Source organism: Panulirus ornatus, chromosome 11, assembly GCF_036320965.1.
Source record: "Panulirus ornatus isolate Po-2019 chromosome 11, ASM3632096v1, whole genome shotgun sequence".
Lineage (NCBI taxonomy): Eukaryota > Metazoa > Arthropoda > Malacostraca > Decapoda > Palinuridae > Panulirus > Panulirus ornatus.
In genome coordinates this window covers 40,996,254-41,015,052 of record NC_092234.1, presented here as the reverse complement: position 1 = coordinate 41,015,052, position 18,799 = coordinate 40,996,254, and the positions used below count along the sequence as shown (strand labels likewise).

At 39.6% G+C, this 18,799-nt stretch overlaps 1 protein-coding gene across 1 annotated transcript in view; it reads left to right on the top strand.

The window, feature by feature from the left end:
• Dscam1 (Down syndrome cell adhesion molecule 1) overlaps nucleotides 1–18,799 on the top strand; it is a 1,447,516-nt gene that overhangs the window by 998,134 nt on the left and 430,583 nt on the right. Inside the window, exons 28-31 of the mRNA XM_071666240.1 lie at nucleotides 9,998–10,232; nucleotides 14,253–14,307; nucleotides 15,876–15,937; nucleotides 18,286–18,408. Of these exons, the coding sequence (XP_071522341.1) occupies nucleotides 9,998–10,232; nucleotides 14,253–14,307; nucleotides 15,876–15,937; nucleotides 18,286–18,408 (475 nt within the window). The remainder of the gene's footprint in view (nucleotides 1–9,997; nucleotides 10,233–14,252; nucleotides 14,308–15,875; nucleotides 15,938–18,285; nucleotides 18,409–18,799) is intronic.

Genomic DNA, 18,799 nt, shown 5'->3' with positions numbered 1-18,799 from the left:
AGGGCAAGAGTGGGAGCTGGAAGCCCTTCTCTCATATGTTATCAGTTTCCAAAATCAGAAACAGAGGAAAGAAACAAACAAGGATTTCTCCTCAAAGGTTTTGGTTGGGGAGTCTAGATGTGCTTGGATGCAAGCTTGATGAGAACTGAGAGATATGTATTGTATTTTATTAGGGGAACTTGGATACTTGGCTATGCATGAAATTAAGATTGAAGGGAAAGGGGTTAGAAGTATTTGAAAAGTGTTTTAGGGTAAAGTCTGGGTCAGTTTAAGGGTGAGAGGAAAGAAGGAGGTTGTACCTCTGATAAAAGAGGAGCTGTGAGTCTTTGTTATAGAGCATAAGGAAAGGAGTTCAAGATTACTCTGGTTTAGAATGAGGGGTGGTTGATTTTTTCTTTCTTTGCACCTGGTGGTGAGTGGAATGAAGAAGAAAAATTACATTTTGGGAGAAGCTGAGTTGGCATTAAAAGCAGCTTTGATGCAAGGGATCAAATTTTGGTGCAAGGGGATCTAGTGTAAGACTATGGGTATGATAATCAAGGGTATAATAGGGGCATGGGGTCCCTTTTGTAAATAAAAATGGTGAAGAACTTTGTGAATTGTGTGTTGAACAAGGACTGAGGATCCTTGGCTGGTAAAAAAGTGCATAAGTAAGTATATGTTTGTTAGTGGGGCTGTGGATTTGTGGGTATTATTGGATTATATGTTTATTGGTAAGCAACAAAAGAAGATATTATTGAATTTGAATATGCATAAATGGGGAGTAGATGGGATGTCTGATAATTTTTGTGCAGGCATATTCTAAAGTTTGTTATGGTTTTAGGAAAAGAGGAAATGGCCCATGAAAGAAGTGGTGAAAATAAGTGAGCTTGGAATAGAGGCCTGTATGCAGATATGCCAAGAAAGATTGAGTGAAGAGTGGTATAGGGTGAAAGTAAATGAAACAAGTGGAGTAAGGTAGCAGTGTTTACATATGCAGTTGAAGTGTATGGCATGTGGAAGTTGGAGTGTAGACATTTGATAGTGGATAGTAAGTAGTGTAATGAGGAAGGGAGATTGCTTGTGAAAGAGAAAATAGAAGTGTAGAGATGGTATATAAAGGTACGAAGTACAAGTGATTAGGAGTGCTGTACAATAGCAAAGACAGATAAAGAGAAAGGTATTAAAGCTGAATCTATCTATCTGTCTATGTAATTGATATCTGTTACCTCTGTGAACTCCCATCAAGGGGTGGCCATGGCTAAAGAGTCTCCACTTATCCCTGTCCTTACATGCCCCCTTCGCATACGCCATTTCACACATTCTTCCACTATTTCTCTCCCTCCAGTATTCCTCCACCCTATTTGCCCACATCACAGGTGGTCTTCCACTTACAGCAGCCCCTTTAATTGTGCTATCATACACTCTCCTTGTAAATTCCCAGTCTTGCATTCTTTCCACATGCCCAAACCACCTCAAAGTGTTATGTTTCACCCATTCTACTACTCCACAGATCACTCCCTTTGCATTACCTGCCATACCACATATCTCATAAACCCTTTTATTTCTTTCTTCATTCCATCTAGTCACACCACAAGCTCTTCTGTAATAACTCATTTCCACAGCCTGGATTCTTGGCCTCTGTGACTCATTCCGTGTCCATGTTTCAGCTGCATAGGTCAGGGTTGGGAGGACTATGCTGCCCCTTAATCCTCTCATTATTTCCATACTTACACCTCTACCCTTCATTATTCTGTTAAGGGACCCAATGACTCTTCTACCCTATACTGCTCTCTCCCTTATTTCTCCTTCCATATCACCACACTTACTCAAGACAGCTCCTATACACTTAAATTCTCTCACTTCTCCCAGTCTTTTTCCCCTATATCCAAAGCACAATTTAGTACACTTTCTTCTTTCACTCTCAGTGATTTTATAAAATCTATATTTTCACTCTGTTTCGTTTTTAAACACCATTACTTTACTTTTACTTGCATTTACCTGCAGTTACCTACACTTACACACACCATATAACACACAACCTTCTGCAACTTCTCTTCACTCTCAGCAAACATCAGAGTATCATCCACAAACAGGCTTGCCACCGTACCTCACCACCATTTTCCATCTCTGCACCCCTTTTCCCTAGTTCTGCTTTTATCTCTCTTTTTATAAATCAAAAACCCATGGTGACGTCACACAGCCCTGCCTCACACGTACATGTATCCTAAAATTTTTGCTTAGCTCTTCATCCACTCTTACACATGCATTTGCTCCTCTATAGAAGGCTTTCATACCATCCAACAGGTGTCCCCTATACCATATATCCTTAATAAATCCTACAAAGCATCCACTCAGCTCTGTCATATGCTTTCTCCAGACCCATAAAAGATGCATGCAACTTCTTTCCTTTTGCTAATACTTTTCCAAAATCATCTTTACCACAAAAATCTGATCTACACATCACCTACCTTTCCTAAAACCCCCTTGGTCTTCACTTATTCTGCATTCAATCATTTCCATCACTCTATCAGTTAATTTTCGTGCATACACTTTTCCTGGTGTACTTAAACAGACTTATTCTCCTGTAATTGCTACATATGTCCTTAGCACCCTTTCCTTTGCATAAAGGAATGATAATGGGTTTCACTCAATCCTCAGTCACAACCTTCTGTTTCCATGCTAAATTTCATATGAGATCCATCCACTCTATCACACTTTCTCCTCCATACTTTAGCATTTCAACCATAATCTCATCCACTCCTGGTGCCTTCCGACCTTCAGCCTCATTATTGCCCTTGCACTTGTATCCTCTCCCTTCCATCCTCCATATCCATGTATGTAACAACTACTGCCATCCATTTTCCCACATTCATTAGTTCAAAATCTTTCCATCTTCCTTCAATTCCTCCTTTTGATTCAGCAACTCCTTCCTTCTCACATCAACATTTTCACTCTTACATCCACCTCTTTCCTTTTTCACCTCCTTCCAGTGTGGTTTCTTATTATCCCAAAACTTTCCACTTAACTTCCTTTCAAAATCCTTTCAAAATCCACATCTGCTCTTTCTTTGCTTAACTCTATCTGTCTCTTTTAACATTCTGCTTAAATATTTTGTATTCTTCTCTCCTCCTTTGCTGAACTTCCACTGGCACGTTCCTATCAAACAATCTTCTCTTCCACAGCATTTCAAATCTCTTCTGTCCACCATGCATTGCCCTTTTTATTCCTACATCTCACTACCTTATATCCAACTACTGATTCTACAACCTTTGATGGTATTTCTCTCAACATTTTAAACACCTCATTCACACATGACTGTATTCCTACATTGACTGGACTTACATCTAAGTTTTGAGTTACCTTCCTTTCATACTCCTTCCTGCATTTTTTCTGATTCATCTTCTCACTTACACTATACCTTCACTTCTCCCTGATCCTCATTCCCACAAGAATTGCGAAATGGTCAGTCTCCAAAGACTCCTCACAACTCTAGAATCTACCACGGCCTTTCTCAATCTTTCGTCCTCTGCCAAGCAGTCAATCAAAGCCTTTTGCACTTGTTTTCCATTATTCCTCATCCATGTATATCTGTGGACCATCTTGTGCTGAAAAAAGGTGTTTGCAAGGAATAAATCCCTCCCAAACAATACACCCCTCTCTGGGCAAATAAGAGATTGTTGTTGAATACCAGAGAGACTAAGACAATGTTTAGGAAGGAGATAAATAGTGTAAGGAGAACAAGGGAATACAGTAGTGACAGTGAAGAGAATATTTGAAGTATTAACAGGCAAGGAAAGGTGATAAAGAAATTGAATGAGTATTTGAAAGACTGTTAAATGTGTTAGATATTAGGGTCTCCTATGACCAGCCACCTGCCTGCCAGTCTTGATTGGATGTGGTGTGTTTGGGATGAGATGGCATGCAGAGTGAGAGAGCCCTGGCAAATGATATGGTGAAAAGTATGGTCATAGTGAAATCCTAGCACACAAGATGAAGTGTGGCAGAGCAGCTGGGGTGGATAGGATTACAGATAATTTTTCAAGAAAAGGGGGTGACAGTGTTTTCGATAGGTTATTCAGATATATTTAACTTTTGTATGGTCAAAGGTAAGGTACATGAGGACTGGCAGAATGTGTGTAGTGCCCTTATATAAAAGTAAGGTGGATTAAAGTGAATCCTAGAAATTACAGAGGTATGAGTGAATCATAGGGTGGGGGAGGGGGCGAAAATCCTGAGAGCCTTGAAGAATGTGTGGAAGTCGAGAACATTATCTCGGAAAGCAAAAATGGGTATGTTTGAAGGAATAGTGGTTCCAACAATGTTGTATGGTTGCGAGGCGTGGGCTATGGATAGAGTTGTGCACAGGAGGGTGGATGTGCTGGAAATGAGATGTTTAAGGACAATGTGTGGTGTGAGGTGGTTTGATCGAGTAAGTAATGTAAGGGTAAGAGAGATGTGTGGAAATAAAAAGAGCGTGGTTGAGAGAGCAGAAGAGGGTGTTTTGAAATGGTTTGGGCACATGGAGAGAATGAGTGAGGAAAGATTGACCAAGAGGATATGTGTGTCGGAGGTGGCGGGAACGAGGAGAAGTGGGAGACCAAATTGGAGGTGGAAAGATGGAGTTAAAAAGATTTTGAGTGATCGGGGCCTAAACATGCAGGAGGGTGAAAGGTGGGCAAGGAATAGAGTGAATTGGATCGATGTGGTATACCGGGGTTGACGTGCTGTCAGTGGATTGAATCAGGGCATGTGAAGCGTCTGGGGTAAACCATGGAAAGTTGTGTGGGGCCTGGATGTGGAAAGGGAGCTGCGGTTTCGGGCATTATTGCATGACAGCTAGAGACTGAGTGTGAACGAATGGGGCCTTTGTTGTCTTTTCCTAGCACTACCTTGCACACATGAGGGGGGAGGGGGATGGTATTCCATGTGTGGTGAGGTGGCGATGGGAATGAATAAAGGCAGACAGTGTAAATTGTGTGCATGGGTATATATGTATGTGTCTGTGTGTGTATATATATGTGTACATTGAGATGTATAGGTATGTATATTTGTGTGTGTGGACGTGTGTGTATATACATGTGTATGGGGGTGGGTTGGGCCATTTCTTTCGTCTGTTTCCTTGCGCTACCTTGCAAACGCGGGAGACAGCGACAAAGGAAAATAAAGAATAATAAAATGAGTGTTGAACATACCAAGATAGTTGTATGAAAGAGTGTTGATTGAGGGGATGGTCACATGCAGGGAAAATCTGATATGGAGGAGCAATGTAGCTTCAGGAGAGGTAGAGGATGTTTGGACTAGGTGTTTCCTTTGAAGAATTTTTGTAAGCAATGCTTGGAGAATAATAATGAATTGTATGCGGCATTTTTAGACCTAGAGAAAGTGTATTATAGAGTTGACAGAGAGGCCTTGTGGAAGGTTCAGTGAATATACGGTAAAAGGAAAGTTACTAAATGTAGTCAACAGTTTTAACCAGGAGAGTAATGCATGTGTGCAAATAAGAAGGGAAGATCAGTGGTTACTGGTGAAGTTAAGACTATGTCAAGGGTATGTGATATCACCATGCTTTTTTTTTATCTGTTTATGAACATAGTGAAGAGGTAGGTGAATGCAAGGGTCTTAGTGTGAGGGGAAGGTCTTCAGTATTCTGGGTGGGTTGTGGGTTGGGGGAAGAGGGGCATGTTTGCCGACGACATGGTTTTGCAGGCAGACTCCAGAGAGAAATTTCAGAAGTTGGTGACAGGGTTTGGGAGAGTGTGCAGAAGTAGAAAGCTGAAGATGAATGTGAGCAAAAGTAGTGTGATATAGTGGAGCAGGGGGATGAGACATGAATAGGGAGGATGTGAAGGAAGTGAAGTGGTTTAGGTACCTGAAAGTGGATGAGGCTGTAGATGGAATCATAGGGGCTGAAGGGAATCATAGGATAGGAGGGGAGGCCAAGGTCTGGGATGGATTATGGGGCATGTGGAAGATGTCATTGTTTGTCATGATGAAGATGGGTATCTTTGAAGGTATAATAGTCCCACCATTTTTATATGGATGTGAGCTTTTGTCCATGAACATGAGAAAAGAAAGGAAGAGGGGGGATGTGTATGAAATGAAATGCCCGAGGATGATATATGATATGAGGTGGGTTGAACATATAAGGAATGATAGTTTAAGAGAAAGTTTTGATAGTAAGTGCCGTTTGGCTGAAGATACACAGCTGAGGTATTACACATATCACAGAACTAGGAACTCATCATAGTTACTGGATATCTTATCATAAAAGAGCTTAAGAGCAAAATAGCTGAATATTTCCTTTGGACAGTCACATGGGTGAGGTACATCTAGAAAGTCAGGGTGGTAGTTATATAGAGATATTTACTAAGTCAGTAGTATGGTACATACTACATAGTTTAACTCATAGGAAACTGAGCTGTTTACTTGCATAGCTTTGCAATGGACCCCTGTGGTGTAGCAGTTGACATTAATGACCGTCAAGCATGCACAGGATGCCTGTGATCAAACCTTCATAGGTTCAAATCCTGATGACAGCAGCTGGTCCACAGTCCACCCAGCTGTTCATACTCCCATAGAAGTTGGTCAATTGAAATAGGTATCTGTCATAAACTAGGGTGTGTGTGGGTGTGCATATATAGATAGGAGTAAAGACATGGTACATATTTACAAAGTTTAGAGATGGGGCAACATGAGTGAAAAACTCTTTCTCCATAATACGCAAATTGTAATCATTTGTTCATGGATTGTTTATGATGTTCACAGTGTTAGGTACATTAATACCCAGGTTAGCTTACCCAATAGAGTGCTGTTTTGTTATAGCATTCTTGCTTGCATCTTCGAGCTGTTTCTTTAAAAAGATGAAAATCCTAAAAGAAGTCAAAAGCATGAGTCCAAATACTTGAAACATGCCAAGAGCTGCTCTCTTTGTTTATACTCACTCGGCTAATCAGAGCACCACTCAGTCATACTCTCATATCCAATCAGTACCAAATTCTTTCCTCTGTTAGTACAGTATACAATTTTCCACACTTATGCTGTGCACACATTCTTGCTGACTCGCCGATTTTTCAGTATTATTGTGACTTTTACTCATCATGTCTGGATGATGGCCTGCAAGTTCTTTTGCTGCTAGTTCATCTAAAGTGCCTTGGAAAATGCCTCTCCTTGGATGTAGAATTACAAGTGTTTAAGTAATTAGAAGTTGGTAAATGTTAAGTTAATGTCAGTTATGCTTTCAAATTGGCCACATCGACGGTTAGAACAATTAAAGAATGTAGGTAAAAAGAAAGCTCCTGCTATGACGAACATAAAGTTAAGAGCAATGAAGTGAATTGTTCAAGAAGACTGGTAGAAAAATAGAAGGTAGATTAAGTGAAGCTAGACTAAGTGGTGGGTTGACTGTCAGCTGTTGTGAATAGTGCTTGGGAGCACACCCAGTGCATGTTACACTTTTCTGCTTTCTTATTCCATATTTTTAAATGTTATGTAAGGTAATGTTAAAGGGATACATCGTTACTCATTTATACTTACACTTATTTGTGTGGGTAGACATAAGCTGTTCAATAGCATCTGGCAGTGCTGCAACCAGTGTTACCAAAAAATTGATAGACACATCACCACCTCACCACTTACCACCACCTGCATCATCATCACCACTACCTTTATTATCACCACCTAAATCATAATTTCAGTGAAGCAGAGATGGATTGGCTTTATCCAAAGTAGTACCATATGATATCCAATGCCTCCTGTCTCTCACCTTCCTCCCACCCACCAGGTCTCTAATATGCTACCACTCTCAGTCATTTTACTACAGTTGTCATTACTGATCAAACAACTGTCATTCATGGGACAATATTGTAAATTGTTATTTGTTATTCATTAATTGGTAAAGGTATGCAATTGTAGTAATCATTGTTTATTATTACCTGTAACCCTAATATACAGCACTGAAGATATCTCATTGGTAAACATAAATGTCATGAGGAATGCATCTCCATATATACAATAGTAAAATGATCCCATAGAGAGCTGTTTCTCTTCACACTTCATTTTCCAAGTACATATCATGAGCACTAATCAGAGTATTAGTGTATAGGACTGTTCTTATATCTGTCTATGTGAGCTCTGATTGGAACAAGTCGTTGGTGGAGACAAACTGTGGTCCGTGATGGGGGGATGTCAAAGGGGCTTTCAATGATGGGGATGTGTCAACAGCTTATTAACAAAGTGCCATGTGAGCTGCCAGTGTTGGTTAGAGAGGATGGACTGGTTCAGCAGGATGAGAGCTTCTTGGTAGGTGGCGCAAGGGCCAAGGATGATTTTGCATGCCTTTTTTGCACTCTTTCTTGCTGGTTCTTTTGTGTAGCTGTTACTGAGAAGGACCAGGCTTGGCAGGCATAGGTGAGCTTAAGTAGAATGAAAATGATGTTGACATTCTTGAGCTCATTTGGTGGGACATCTAGTGATTTCAGTTGATGGAAAAGGTAAAGGTGATATAAGGAAGATTTGATGGTAGTGATGACATGACTTTTCTAGTTTGAACTGTTGTCTATAGTGACACTAAGAAGTTTGAAGTCTCTGACTACCTGGAGGATCTCAGGGCCTTGCTAGATGTCAGGGGGCAGAATCTGTGCCCAGGTTGATGTGCATCTACAAAGTCTTGATGTGATTGTTAGTGATGTTGTTGGCTGTCGTCCACTCCTGAAGGTTGTTGATGATGTTCAGAAGAGCGCTTCTGTCAGGAGAGCTGTTGTTGATAGTAATGGAGTCATTGACATACTTCCAGCAGTGGTTTGTGTCCTTCAGAGCATCATTGATAAGGATAAGGAAGCAGAACAGCACCATCTTGGTGCCCTATAATACACTGCTTGATTGGGGTAGTAAGTTCAATGTGGCTCCCCTAAAGCAGATAGTTTGTTGTCACCCCAGTCAGTAAGTCTGCCAGCCACAAGATGAAACATCCCCATAGTACCAGCTGTAAATACTATTGTTGTTTGCTTGTTCCACATACTACTTTGTTGTGGTGGTATAGACAGTTTAGCATAAAAATCAAGAGTCCTTTAGTGATATTAGATAATTCCATTCTGGTAAGATCAGCTGTAGCTGTAGACTAGTTATAGAATTGCAAAGAATCTACAGGAACCTACTTTACAAAGTTATCCCAGTTAGTGTGAAGATTAATGCTCATAAATTAGTTACTTAGGTTTTTGGCATCTCATGTGTGATTTTTTTGAGAACTCTATATATTATGAAATGGATGGGTTGCATGAAAGAAGTTTTAGTGACCTGACCTGTCACTATAAGATAAATGCTTCAGGCTCTGTTATGGGTAAGGCTGATTCCTGTACAGTGTTTCACTAAGTTTATATCATTTGTTAGAGTTTTATCTTAACTTTTATTTTAACCAGACATTTATCTGCTTAATTCAGAATAAGACAATATGAGGTAAGGGTTTTACAGCAGGTTTCAGGAACTGTTTAAGATCAACCAATTATTTGACAAGAAAAGAATTTACGTAACAGTTATCTTTAGATGAGCAACTGAAGTTTTTTTTTTTCTACTGCTGCTTACCTTGCTGTTTCTTCTGCTCAGTAGATGCCTCTCCCTTTTGGAATATTTGGTATGATTATAAGGGTGGAAAGCAGATAAGGGTTTTGCTCAAGAAGTTAGCTTTGAGCAAATGAAATGAGGTTGAAATCTTCATATACTCTTCTGTCCTTGCATGCACAGTCAGCATTCCCATAGAAAAATTGGTTCACCTTATGGTGACCTTTGACCTTCAAGATTGATGGATTGGATGTCTGAGGTGGGGGAATATGGTAGTATTACATCATAAACATGTATGGGAGTACAGCTTTTGCAGATGAATAGATGAACTGAGAACAATTGAGGATTCTAGCTCAAAAATCATGCTATTCACAAGCTCAAAGTTGACTTTTCCAGTAAGTTGAAAAATATTTAAAGAGCTAGCTTGTTGTTCATGTGTTTTCTTAATTTTTCCATGGTATAGCTCCTCCTCATCCTCCGGAGATCACTCTTCAGTCAACCACCACCAATAGCATTGAAGTCAAAATAAAGCCTTCTGTGATTGATGATACTACTCCTATCCATGGATATACTATTTACTACAAGCCAGAGTTCAGCAACTGGGAGAGTGTACAAGTTCCATCCTCTACACGAACCTACACTCTTGAAGGTCTCTGGTGTGGATCTCGCTATCAGATTTATGCTTCTGCATATAACAAGTAAGTTCTTTATAAGTGTCTAGAATCTAGAAAACATGCATGGTAGTCTTAATCCACACATATGGTGCATAGGTGTTTGAAGTTCTCAAATGGATTTGCATTAATCTCATTGCTTCTTTAAAATTGCCAAATTGTCTCATAGATTTTACTTCATGAGTAGCTAATTGATTGGCAGGTTTGGCATACTTGTTGAAGTAAAGAGATTATACTTTGTCACACTGATTGAACCTTTATTTGGTCATATTTACATTTTAAGCTATTTATGTTGTAAGCATTACAATTTTGAGCTGACAGACATTATCAGACTTTACAAGTTGTTATTACTCTCTCATTTTCCTTTTAATGTATCTGAATTATATCAGCAGTAAAGTCTCTATCATCTCAAAACATTCACTTGCTGTGAGCCAGCCAGTTAAGGCCCAAAAATGATATTTATAAAGCAGTCAGATTGAGTCCTCTAACAGGGTTGCACACAGTTCATGGTCAGTATGCCACTTGACAGCAAGACATAAATTGTCTTTAGAGCAAGTCAGTTTCAGAATGAAAAGCTCATGATACCAAAATTAAAATATGCTGTTATCATTTTCATCTGTAAAGAAGTTAAAGAAAAGGGTGATTTATAGTATTTTTGAAGGGAATGTAGTACATACCCATTCATTTATCTAGACTGAATGCAATTTTGTCCTGGTACTACAAAAGTGTACACTGGACAACATTTCATCACCCCTTTTGTCTGTAATTAACTATTTGTACAGTACGGGGGGGGCTCCATTCATAGGGCCCCATCTTTTGACTTTTTACCGTCATACACCTTTCTGATTTTGAATATATTGACAACATTCACACTTTCATAAGTTTATTCCATTCATCTAGCTCCCATAAAAGTACTTTACATCTTTTCTGACATGTTATGGCCTCTGTCTGATCTATCTTTGCATCTTTTGTTGACATCATCAGCTTGGTTTAGGAACTTCAGGTTGTCATCACATCTTTACCCTTCCATGGGGAACTAATTTATGGCATCTAACCTCTCACTGAAATGTGGCTTTTTAATTCTGGTACCATCTTTCTTTCCCTCCTCTGGACCTTCTCAATTTGACCATGGTGCATCCTTAAGTGTGGTGACCAAACCTGGAAAGAATTTTCTAGTTTTGGTCAAATATATGATGTAATTTTATTTTTGTATTTTCTTTTCCATATACTCGAATGGGATTCTCATATCGCCATCAGACTATATGTATCCTCTCAGCTCTCCTAAGCTGAGGCTGTGGATGTAGGTTAGGTACAGTTTTGATTCTTAAGTTCCTCTCTTACACAGATTCTTGAAGCTTATTTCCTGCTACTTGATATTTGTATTGAGGCCTTCTTTCACTGTGTTCCATCCTCATTACTCGGCATTGAAAAAGGTTAAATATCAGAAACAGTATATCAGACCAACTCAGGAGCTTGGCATGGACCCCATTTAGGTTGATGCAGTCTCCATCTCGTTTTCCTGTTTATCATGGGGATGACATGCCGTGGGCAAAACATTCCCCAATCATGACCATGAATAGAGTGTGAGAAAGAGAATGAAAAAATTAATCAGAGCTCCTCAGGTGTTTGAAGACTTGTCTCTTAAAGGTATAAAGGTTATAGAAAGAAGGAAGAAAAAAAAGGAAAATATCACAGCTTCACCGTTCCAGGTAAAAAGCAGTATCATATTTTCTATCTATTTATCTATCTGTATTACCAATGCCTGTTCCCTCTAGGAACTCCCATTAAGGGGGTGGCCATGGTAAGAGAATCTCCACTGTTGCTGTCCTTACATGCCTCTTCCTGCAGATACCATTCAGTGCATTCTTCCCTCATTTCTATCCCTTCAGTACACCACCACTCTGTTTCCCCATGTGACAGGTTGTCTTTGTCTTACACTGATGTCTTTGATCATACAATCTTATACTCTCCTTGTAAACTCCCTATCTTGCATTCTTTCCACATGCCCAAACCACCTCAAAGTATTATGTCTCACCCGCTCTTCCATTTTACAATATATTCCCTTTGCATTCCTTATAATACCAAATTTCTTATACCCTCTTTTATTACTTTCTTCCTTCCACCTAGTCATACCACATACTCCATTCAAATAGCTTATTTCCACAGCCTGGATTCTTGACCCCCCTGTGACTCATCCCATGTCCATGTTTTAGCTGCACAGGTCAGGGTTAGGAGGACTATGCTATCCTGTAATCCTTTCCTAACTTCCATACATACATCTCTACCTTTTGTTATTCTGCTCAGGGACCCAATGACTCTTGTACTCTGTACTGCTCTCTCCCTTACCTCTCTTTCCATATCACAAATATACCCAAGGTAGCTCCCAATTATTTAAATTCTGTCACCTCTTACAGTCACTCTACCCCCATATATGTACTACAATTTAGCACTCTTTCTTCTCTCACTCTATAGGACTTTGCAGAATCTATACTTTCACTCTGTTTCCTTTCAAACACCATTACTTTACTTCCACGTGCAATTACTTTCAATTACATATGCTTAAAAATATCATGAAACACACTTACCACCTTCTGCAATTCCTTTTCCCTCTCAGCAAACAATGTAGTGTCATCCACAAACTAGCTTGTCACTAGCCACCGTACTTCACCACCACACACTTTCTCTGTACTCTATCTCCTTAGTTTTGCTTCCATCTCCCTTATCACTCCATCATATATAAGTTAAAAGTCATGGTGACATCACACAACCATGCTTCACTCCCACATGGATACTGACACTTTTGCTTTACTCTCCAGCCACTCTTACATTTGCATTTGCTCTCACACCATCCAGTTGTTGTCCCCATACCCTATATATCCTTAACACATCTCAAAGCATTCTACTCATCATATGCTTTCTTCAAATCCATAAGAACTGTGTATAGTTTCTTACCTTTCATTACATACTTTTCCACATTCATTTCACTGCAATGTGGATCCACACATCCCTTACCTTTCCCAAACCCCCTTGCTCCTCACTTATTCTGCATTCAGTCACTTCCATGACTCTATCAATCAGCAATCTTGCATACACTTTTCCTGGTATACTTAATTGACTTATTCCCTTGTAATTGCTACTTACATCCTTAGAAACTTTTCCTTTGAACAAAGGAACAGTAATAGGTGTCACCCAATCCTGTCACAACCTTTGCCTCCATGCTATATTACATATCAATTACATCCACTCAATCACACTATCTCCTCATACTTCATCATTTCAACCATAATGCCATCCACTCCAGGTGTCTTTCCTACCTTCATCTTGTTTATCCCCCTTTTCACCTCCCTTATTGCTACAGACTACTGCGCTTGTGTCCTTTTCCTTCCACCTTATATATCTGTGCATGGAACAACTTTTGTCTCCCCTTCTTTCACATTCATCAGTTCTTTAAAACACTCTTTCCATCTTCCTTTCGCTTTGTTCTTTTGATTCTTCAACTCCCCTACCATACTCCTCACATGTTACATCCATCTCTTTTCTTGTTTCACCTCCTTGCGGCAGATTTTTTTCTTAAAGCTTTCTGCTCAATTTTCTTTTAAAATTTTCATCTACTCTTTCTTTGCTTTTCTCTATCAGCCTCTTAACATTCTTTTTGCAGATCTTATATTCTTCTCTCCTCCTTTGCTGAACTTCCATTGGTACATTCCTTTAGAACAATCCATCATATGCCTTTTCCTCTTCTTCCACAGCATTTCTGATCTCATCTTTCCACCATGCATTTTGCCTTTTATTCTTATACCTCAAACCTTTTATCCAACTTCAAAATTTACAACTTTTAACAGTCTCTCTCTATACATTTTAAACACCGCATTCACACGTGACTGCATCTTTACGTTTATTGCACTTTCATATAAACTTTCTGTCACCCTCCTTTGCATTCTTTCTGATTTATCCTCTCTCTTGCCAACACTTTAACCTCTCCATGCTTCCTTACACCATACTTCCACTTTATAATGATCGATATTCATGTGGCTGATTACCACACAGGAATTACAGAAAGCTTCATCAACATCCATATTTTGGTATGAGTCCAATCCTTCAGGTAAGTCATTTACATAAATCAAGAAGGGCAGTGGTTCCAGGATGTGGACAGATTCTTGTGAACAAAAAATTCAAGAACAATATATGAAGGAAACTTCAAATTCACACCTGTGGTGCAGCCTGTAGATGTGGCAAACTGATTTGATTTTGAGACACATTCTTGCTTAACTTTGCTTAATAATTTTCTTTTTTTATGTGCTATGGCATAGAGTTGTTGAATGATGGAAAGTTTGAATTTTTAACATGTATGTAAATGACAAAAAAAAAAATGCAACAATGTAGCTTTTTTTATTTCCATATAATTTATTTATGGTGGAACATTGAGCAACTTAAGTGTCTCATAAAATCAGTGAACTGAGTGAGCTAAGGAACAGGTAGCAGAGGTAAATAGTCTGGCCATTGACTTGTTTTAAACAAAAATAGTAGTTGAACGTGTGATAACAGAGTGGCAGATGAAGGGTATTTGGATTGGGGAGGTATGTGATGTGAATGGGGCATGGCAACTGGTAAGGTGAAAAGAGAAAAGATTATGAAAGCTTTACACGAGATGAAATGAGGAAAGGCAGCTGTACAGTGCGGTACCTTGTAAAGTGCCAGCATTTGCTGCCTCATTGGTTTGTTTATTCCATCCATCCACCACCTTAGCACTACACCAGTACTTCATAGCATCCTCTCTAACAAACTTTATACCTAGCTTTTGGTTATGGCCTCTGGTTACTGTGGTGCTGCAACTCTAAAGATTTGTTTTCAGTCACTGTTATCTGGCTGATTTGGAAACTTGAAGGTTGTTATCAGGTCCCTCCTATCTCCCCTCTCCTCCATGGTGGACAGCCTTGTAACCCTCAACTTCTCGTTGTAGCTCAGTTTTCTTAATTAACATACCATCTTAGTTGCTCTTCGCTGTACCCTCTCTGTTAGACCTTAGTGCTTCTTTAGGTGCACATACCAGTCTTATCAGTTATCATCCAGTTTTAGACTGATATATGTTGTGAGTAATTTGTGAATATGTTTTTGTCCATTTATTTGAATGCAATTCTTATATTTGCCCGTAGACAGTGTTCTTTCAGAGTTCTCCTGATGTGTAGCTCATATGATAAACTTGGCAGTGTCAACCCTTAGACCTTCTTTCACATGCAGATTCCTGTAATTCATTTCCCACTATGTGATAATCTCACCTGAGGTCTTCTTCCACTCTGCCCCATCCTCATCATCTTGCACTTAATTGGATTGAATCTCATCTTTCATTTATCTGACCAACTTTGGAGTTTCTCCAGGTTCCCTCATAGGCTAATGCAATGGTGACCCTTATTTCCCTCATGATCTTGGCATGATCCACAGTCATGTTTAGATATGAAATGAGTCAATCAGGCAAGTCATTTATATTTACCAAGAACAGCAGTAGGCCCAGGGCTGAACCACATGGCATGCTGCTTGTAATCCCATCCTAATTCCAGGATGTACCTCTTACCTGCAGTCTTTTCCTTCCTTCCAATTAGGTGAAGGAGCCCACCCCTTAATCCTGCCTGTAGATCTGGCTTTTTAATCAACCTCTATGTCAAAAGCTTTCAGGCAGACAAAGAACACAGTCTGCACATCCCTCTCTTTGATCTAAGAAGTGTTCATGGATCATGGTGAGGTACCTGAGGATTGGCAGAATATCTGTATAGCACCATTGTATAAAGGCAAGGGGGGACAAATGGGAGTATTCAAATTACAGAGGTACAATATGTTGAGTTGTTTATCCCTGGGATAGGGGAGGAGAAAATCTACCTCCATATTCCCTGCATGTGATAGAAGGTGATTAAAAGGAGTAGGAGTGTGGGGTTGGAAGCCCTCCCTTTCTTATATTTCAGTTTCTGAAAGATAGAACGGAAGACAAAGCCAAGTGGGAAGCATTCATCCTCCTTGAAGACTCAGGCTGGGATATCTAAATTTGTGTGGAAGTAACCAAGATGAGAAAAGAGAAGAGATAGGTAGTATGTTTAAGGAAAGAAACTTAGATGTTCTGGATCAGAGTGAAACAATGCTCAAGGACAAAGGGAGATGAATTATTTGGATATGTTTTGGGAATAAAGTCAAGGGTTGGTGACAGGACAGTAGCAGTACCGCTGAAGCAGGAGTTACAAAAAGTGCAAAAGTGTATGACAGAGTGTAAGGAAGTGAGCTTTAGACTGATGTAGGTAAAAACAAAAGTGGATGGCAAGAGATGGGTGATTATAGTGCCTGTGCACCTGGTAATGAGAAGAAAGATCATGAGGGGCAAGTATTTTGGGAGCAGCTGAATGAATATGTCATCAGTGTCATAGAAGAGAATGGATATTAGTTATAGATGGTTTAAATGTGAAGATGAGTAACTTGGCAGTTGAGGGTATAATTGAGGTGGTTAAGTTTTCAGTAATTGTGTGGAAATGTTGAACAGCTTATGGAGCTCTGCTGAAAAAGGACTGGTAATAGAGAATACCTGATTTGGAAAGAGGGATATGCTCAAGTATATGTATAGGAGTAGGAAAGATGGTCAGCAGGCATTACTGGATCACATATTAATGGAAAGGAGTGTAAAAGAGAGACTTTTGTATGTGAGTATGCTGAGAGGGGCAGCTGGTGGGATGCCTAATTACTACCTTTTGGAGATGAGGGTGAAAATTTATAGAGGTTTTCATAAAACAGGAAATCTTATGGGTGAAAAGAGACTGGTAAGAGTAATTGAGATTGGAAAAGACTCTTGTGTGAAGAAATACCAGGAAAAGATTGAGTGTAAAATGGCAAAAGGTAAGATTACATGAAGCTTAGGGTGTGGTTGGGGAATGGGGGGTATTTTGGGAAGAAATGCTTGCATGTGTGAGAGATGGATGTAATGTGAAAAGTGGGAGGTTAGCAGATTAAAAAGGGAAGTAAGTGGTAGGATGACAAAAGTGAAGTTGCTAGTGAAAGAGAAAAGAGAGGTGTATGGGCAGTACTTACAGAAATGAAGTTCAAATTGGTAGATGTATACAAGAAAGCGACAGAAAGTCAAGCGGAAGGTACAGGGTTTGTAAAAGAAGGTGAGTGAGAGTGGGAGTGAGCGAGTTAAGTGAACATTTGGGAGAATAAGAAGGCTTTTTGGAAGGAGATTATTAATGTGCAAAAAATCAAGAGAACAAATGTGAACATCACTGAAGAGGGCAAAGCAGAAAGTGGTAACAAGTGGTGATGAAATGAGGAGGAGTATTTTGAAGGATGGTTGAATGTGTTTGGTAATAGGGTGGCAGATGTAGGGTGTTTGGGTTGGGTTGGTATGTGAAATGAAAGAGTCAAGGAGAGTGGTTTGGTGAAGAAACTTTCAGCATATTCACATCCAAAAGCCTCTTTTACATGCTTATCATTTAGAAATGTAATCTAATGATACCCACTGACCATGTTTCCTACTCACATATGTATGATTGTGTATGTCCTTTTTCAGCACACTTCTCCACAAACAGTTCATCATTTCCAGTCACTTTACTGAATACCCCAGGCTACCCAGTTATACCCTAAACTGCCACATTACTCACCTTCACATTTAAATCGCTCATCAATAATACCCAGGCTCTTGCATCTGAACTACTGACACACTCAGTCAGATGCTCCCATAACATTTGCCATTCATGGTTTTTCTTCTCATGGCCAGGTGCATAAGCACTAATAACCACCCATCCCTTGCTGTCCACCTTCATTTTTACCCTCACGAGTCTAGAGCTCAATTCCTCACACTTGTTCATGCACTCCCATAACTTGTGCTTCAGCAGTAGTTTTTATGCTTTCCTATGCTCTTGTCCACCGATTCCTGAATTTGCTCCTGGGACATTTCCAAACCATTCTTCCCATTTATCCTTAAGCTTTGTTTCACTGATAGCCAGAACATCCAGGCTCCTTTCCTCAAACATGCTACCTATCTCTCCTTTGTTCTTATTTTGGTTATATCCCTTGGACCATTTTCTATGAAAGAGCCTGTGTTTCTCAGGATCTTTCTAAAGGTTCCTACTGCCAAGGCTGTCTTACCTCCAGTAACTGAGAAATGTAGACTTCTTTTGAGTGAAAAGCTCTTTGTTGAGATCATGCCCCCAAAGATGCAGTCTTGGCAAAGGTGACATTACACTAGTTGTGTATCCTCTTGCAGGTGGAACTCAGTAAAACTTGAGAGTAAATTGAGCATATATATATATATATATATATATATATATATATATATATATATATAATATCCCTGGGGATAGGGGATTAAGAATACTTCCCACGTATCCCTGCGTGTCGTAGAAGGCGACTAAAAGGGGAGGGAGCGGGGGGCTGGAAATCCTCCTCTCTCGTTTTTTTTTAATTTTCCAAAAGAAGGAACAGAGGGGGCCAGGTGAGGATATTCCATAAAAGGCCCAGTCCTCTGTTCTTAACGCTACCTCGCTAACGCGGGAAATGGTGAATAGTTTAAAAGAAAAAAAGAAAGATATATATATATATATATATATATATATATATATATA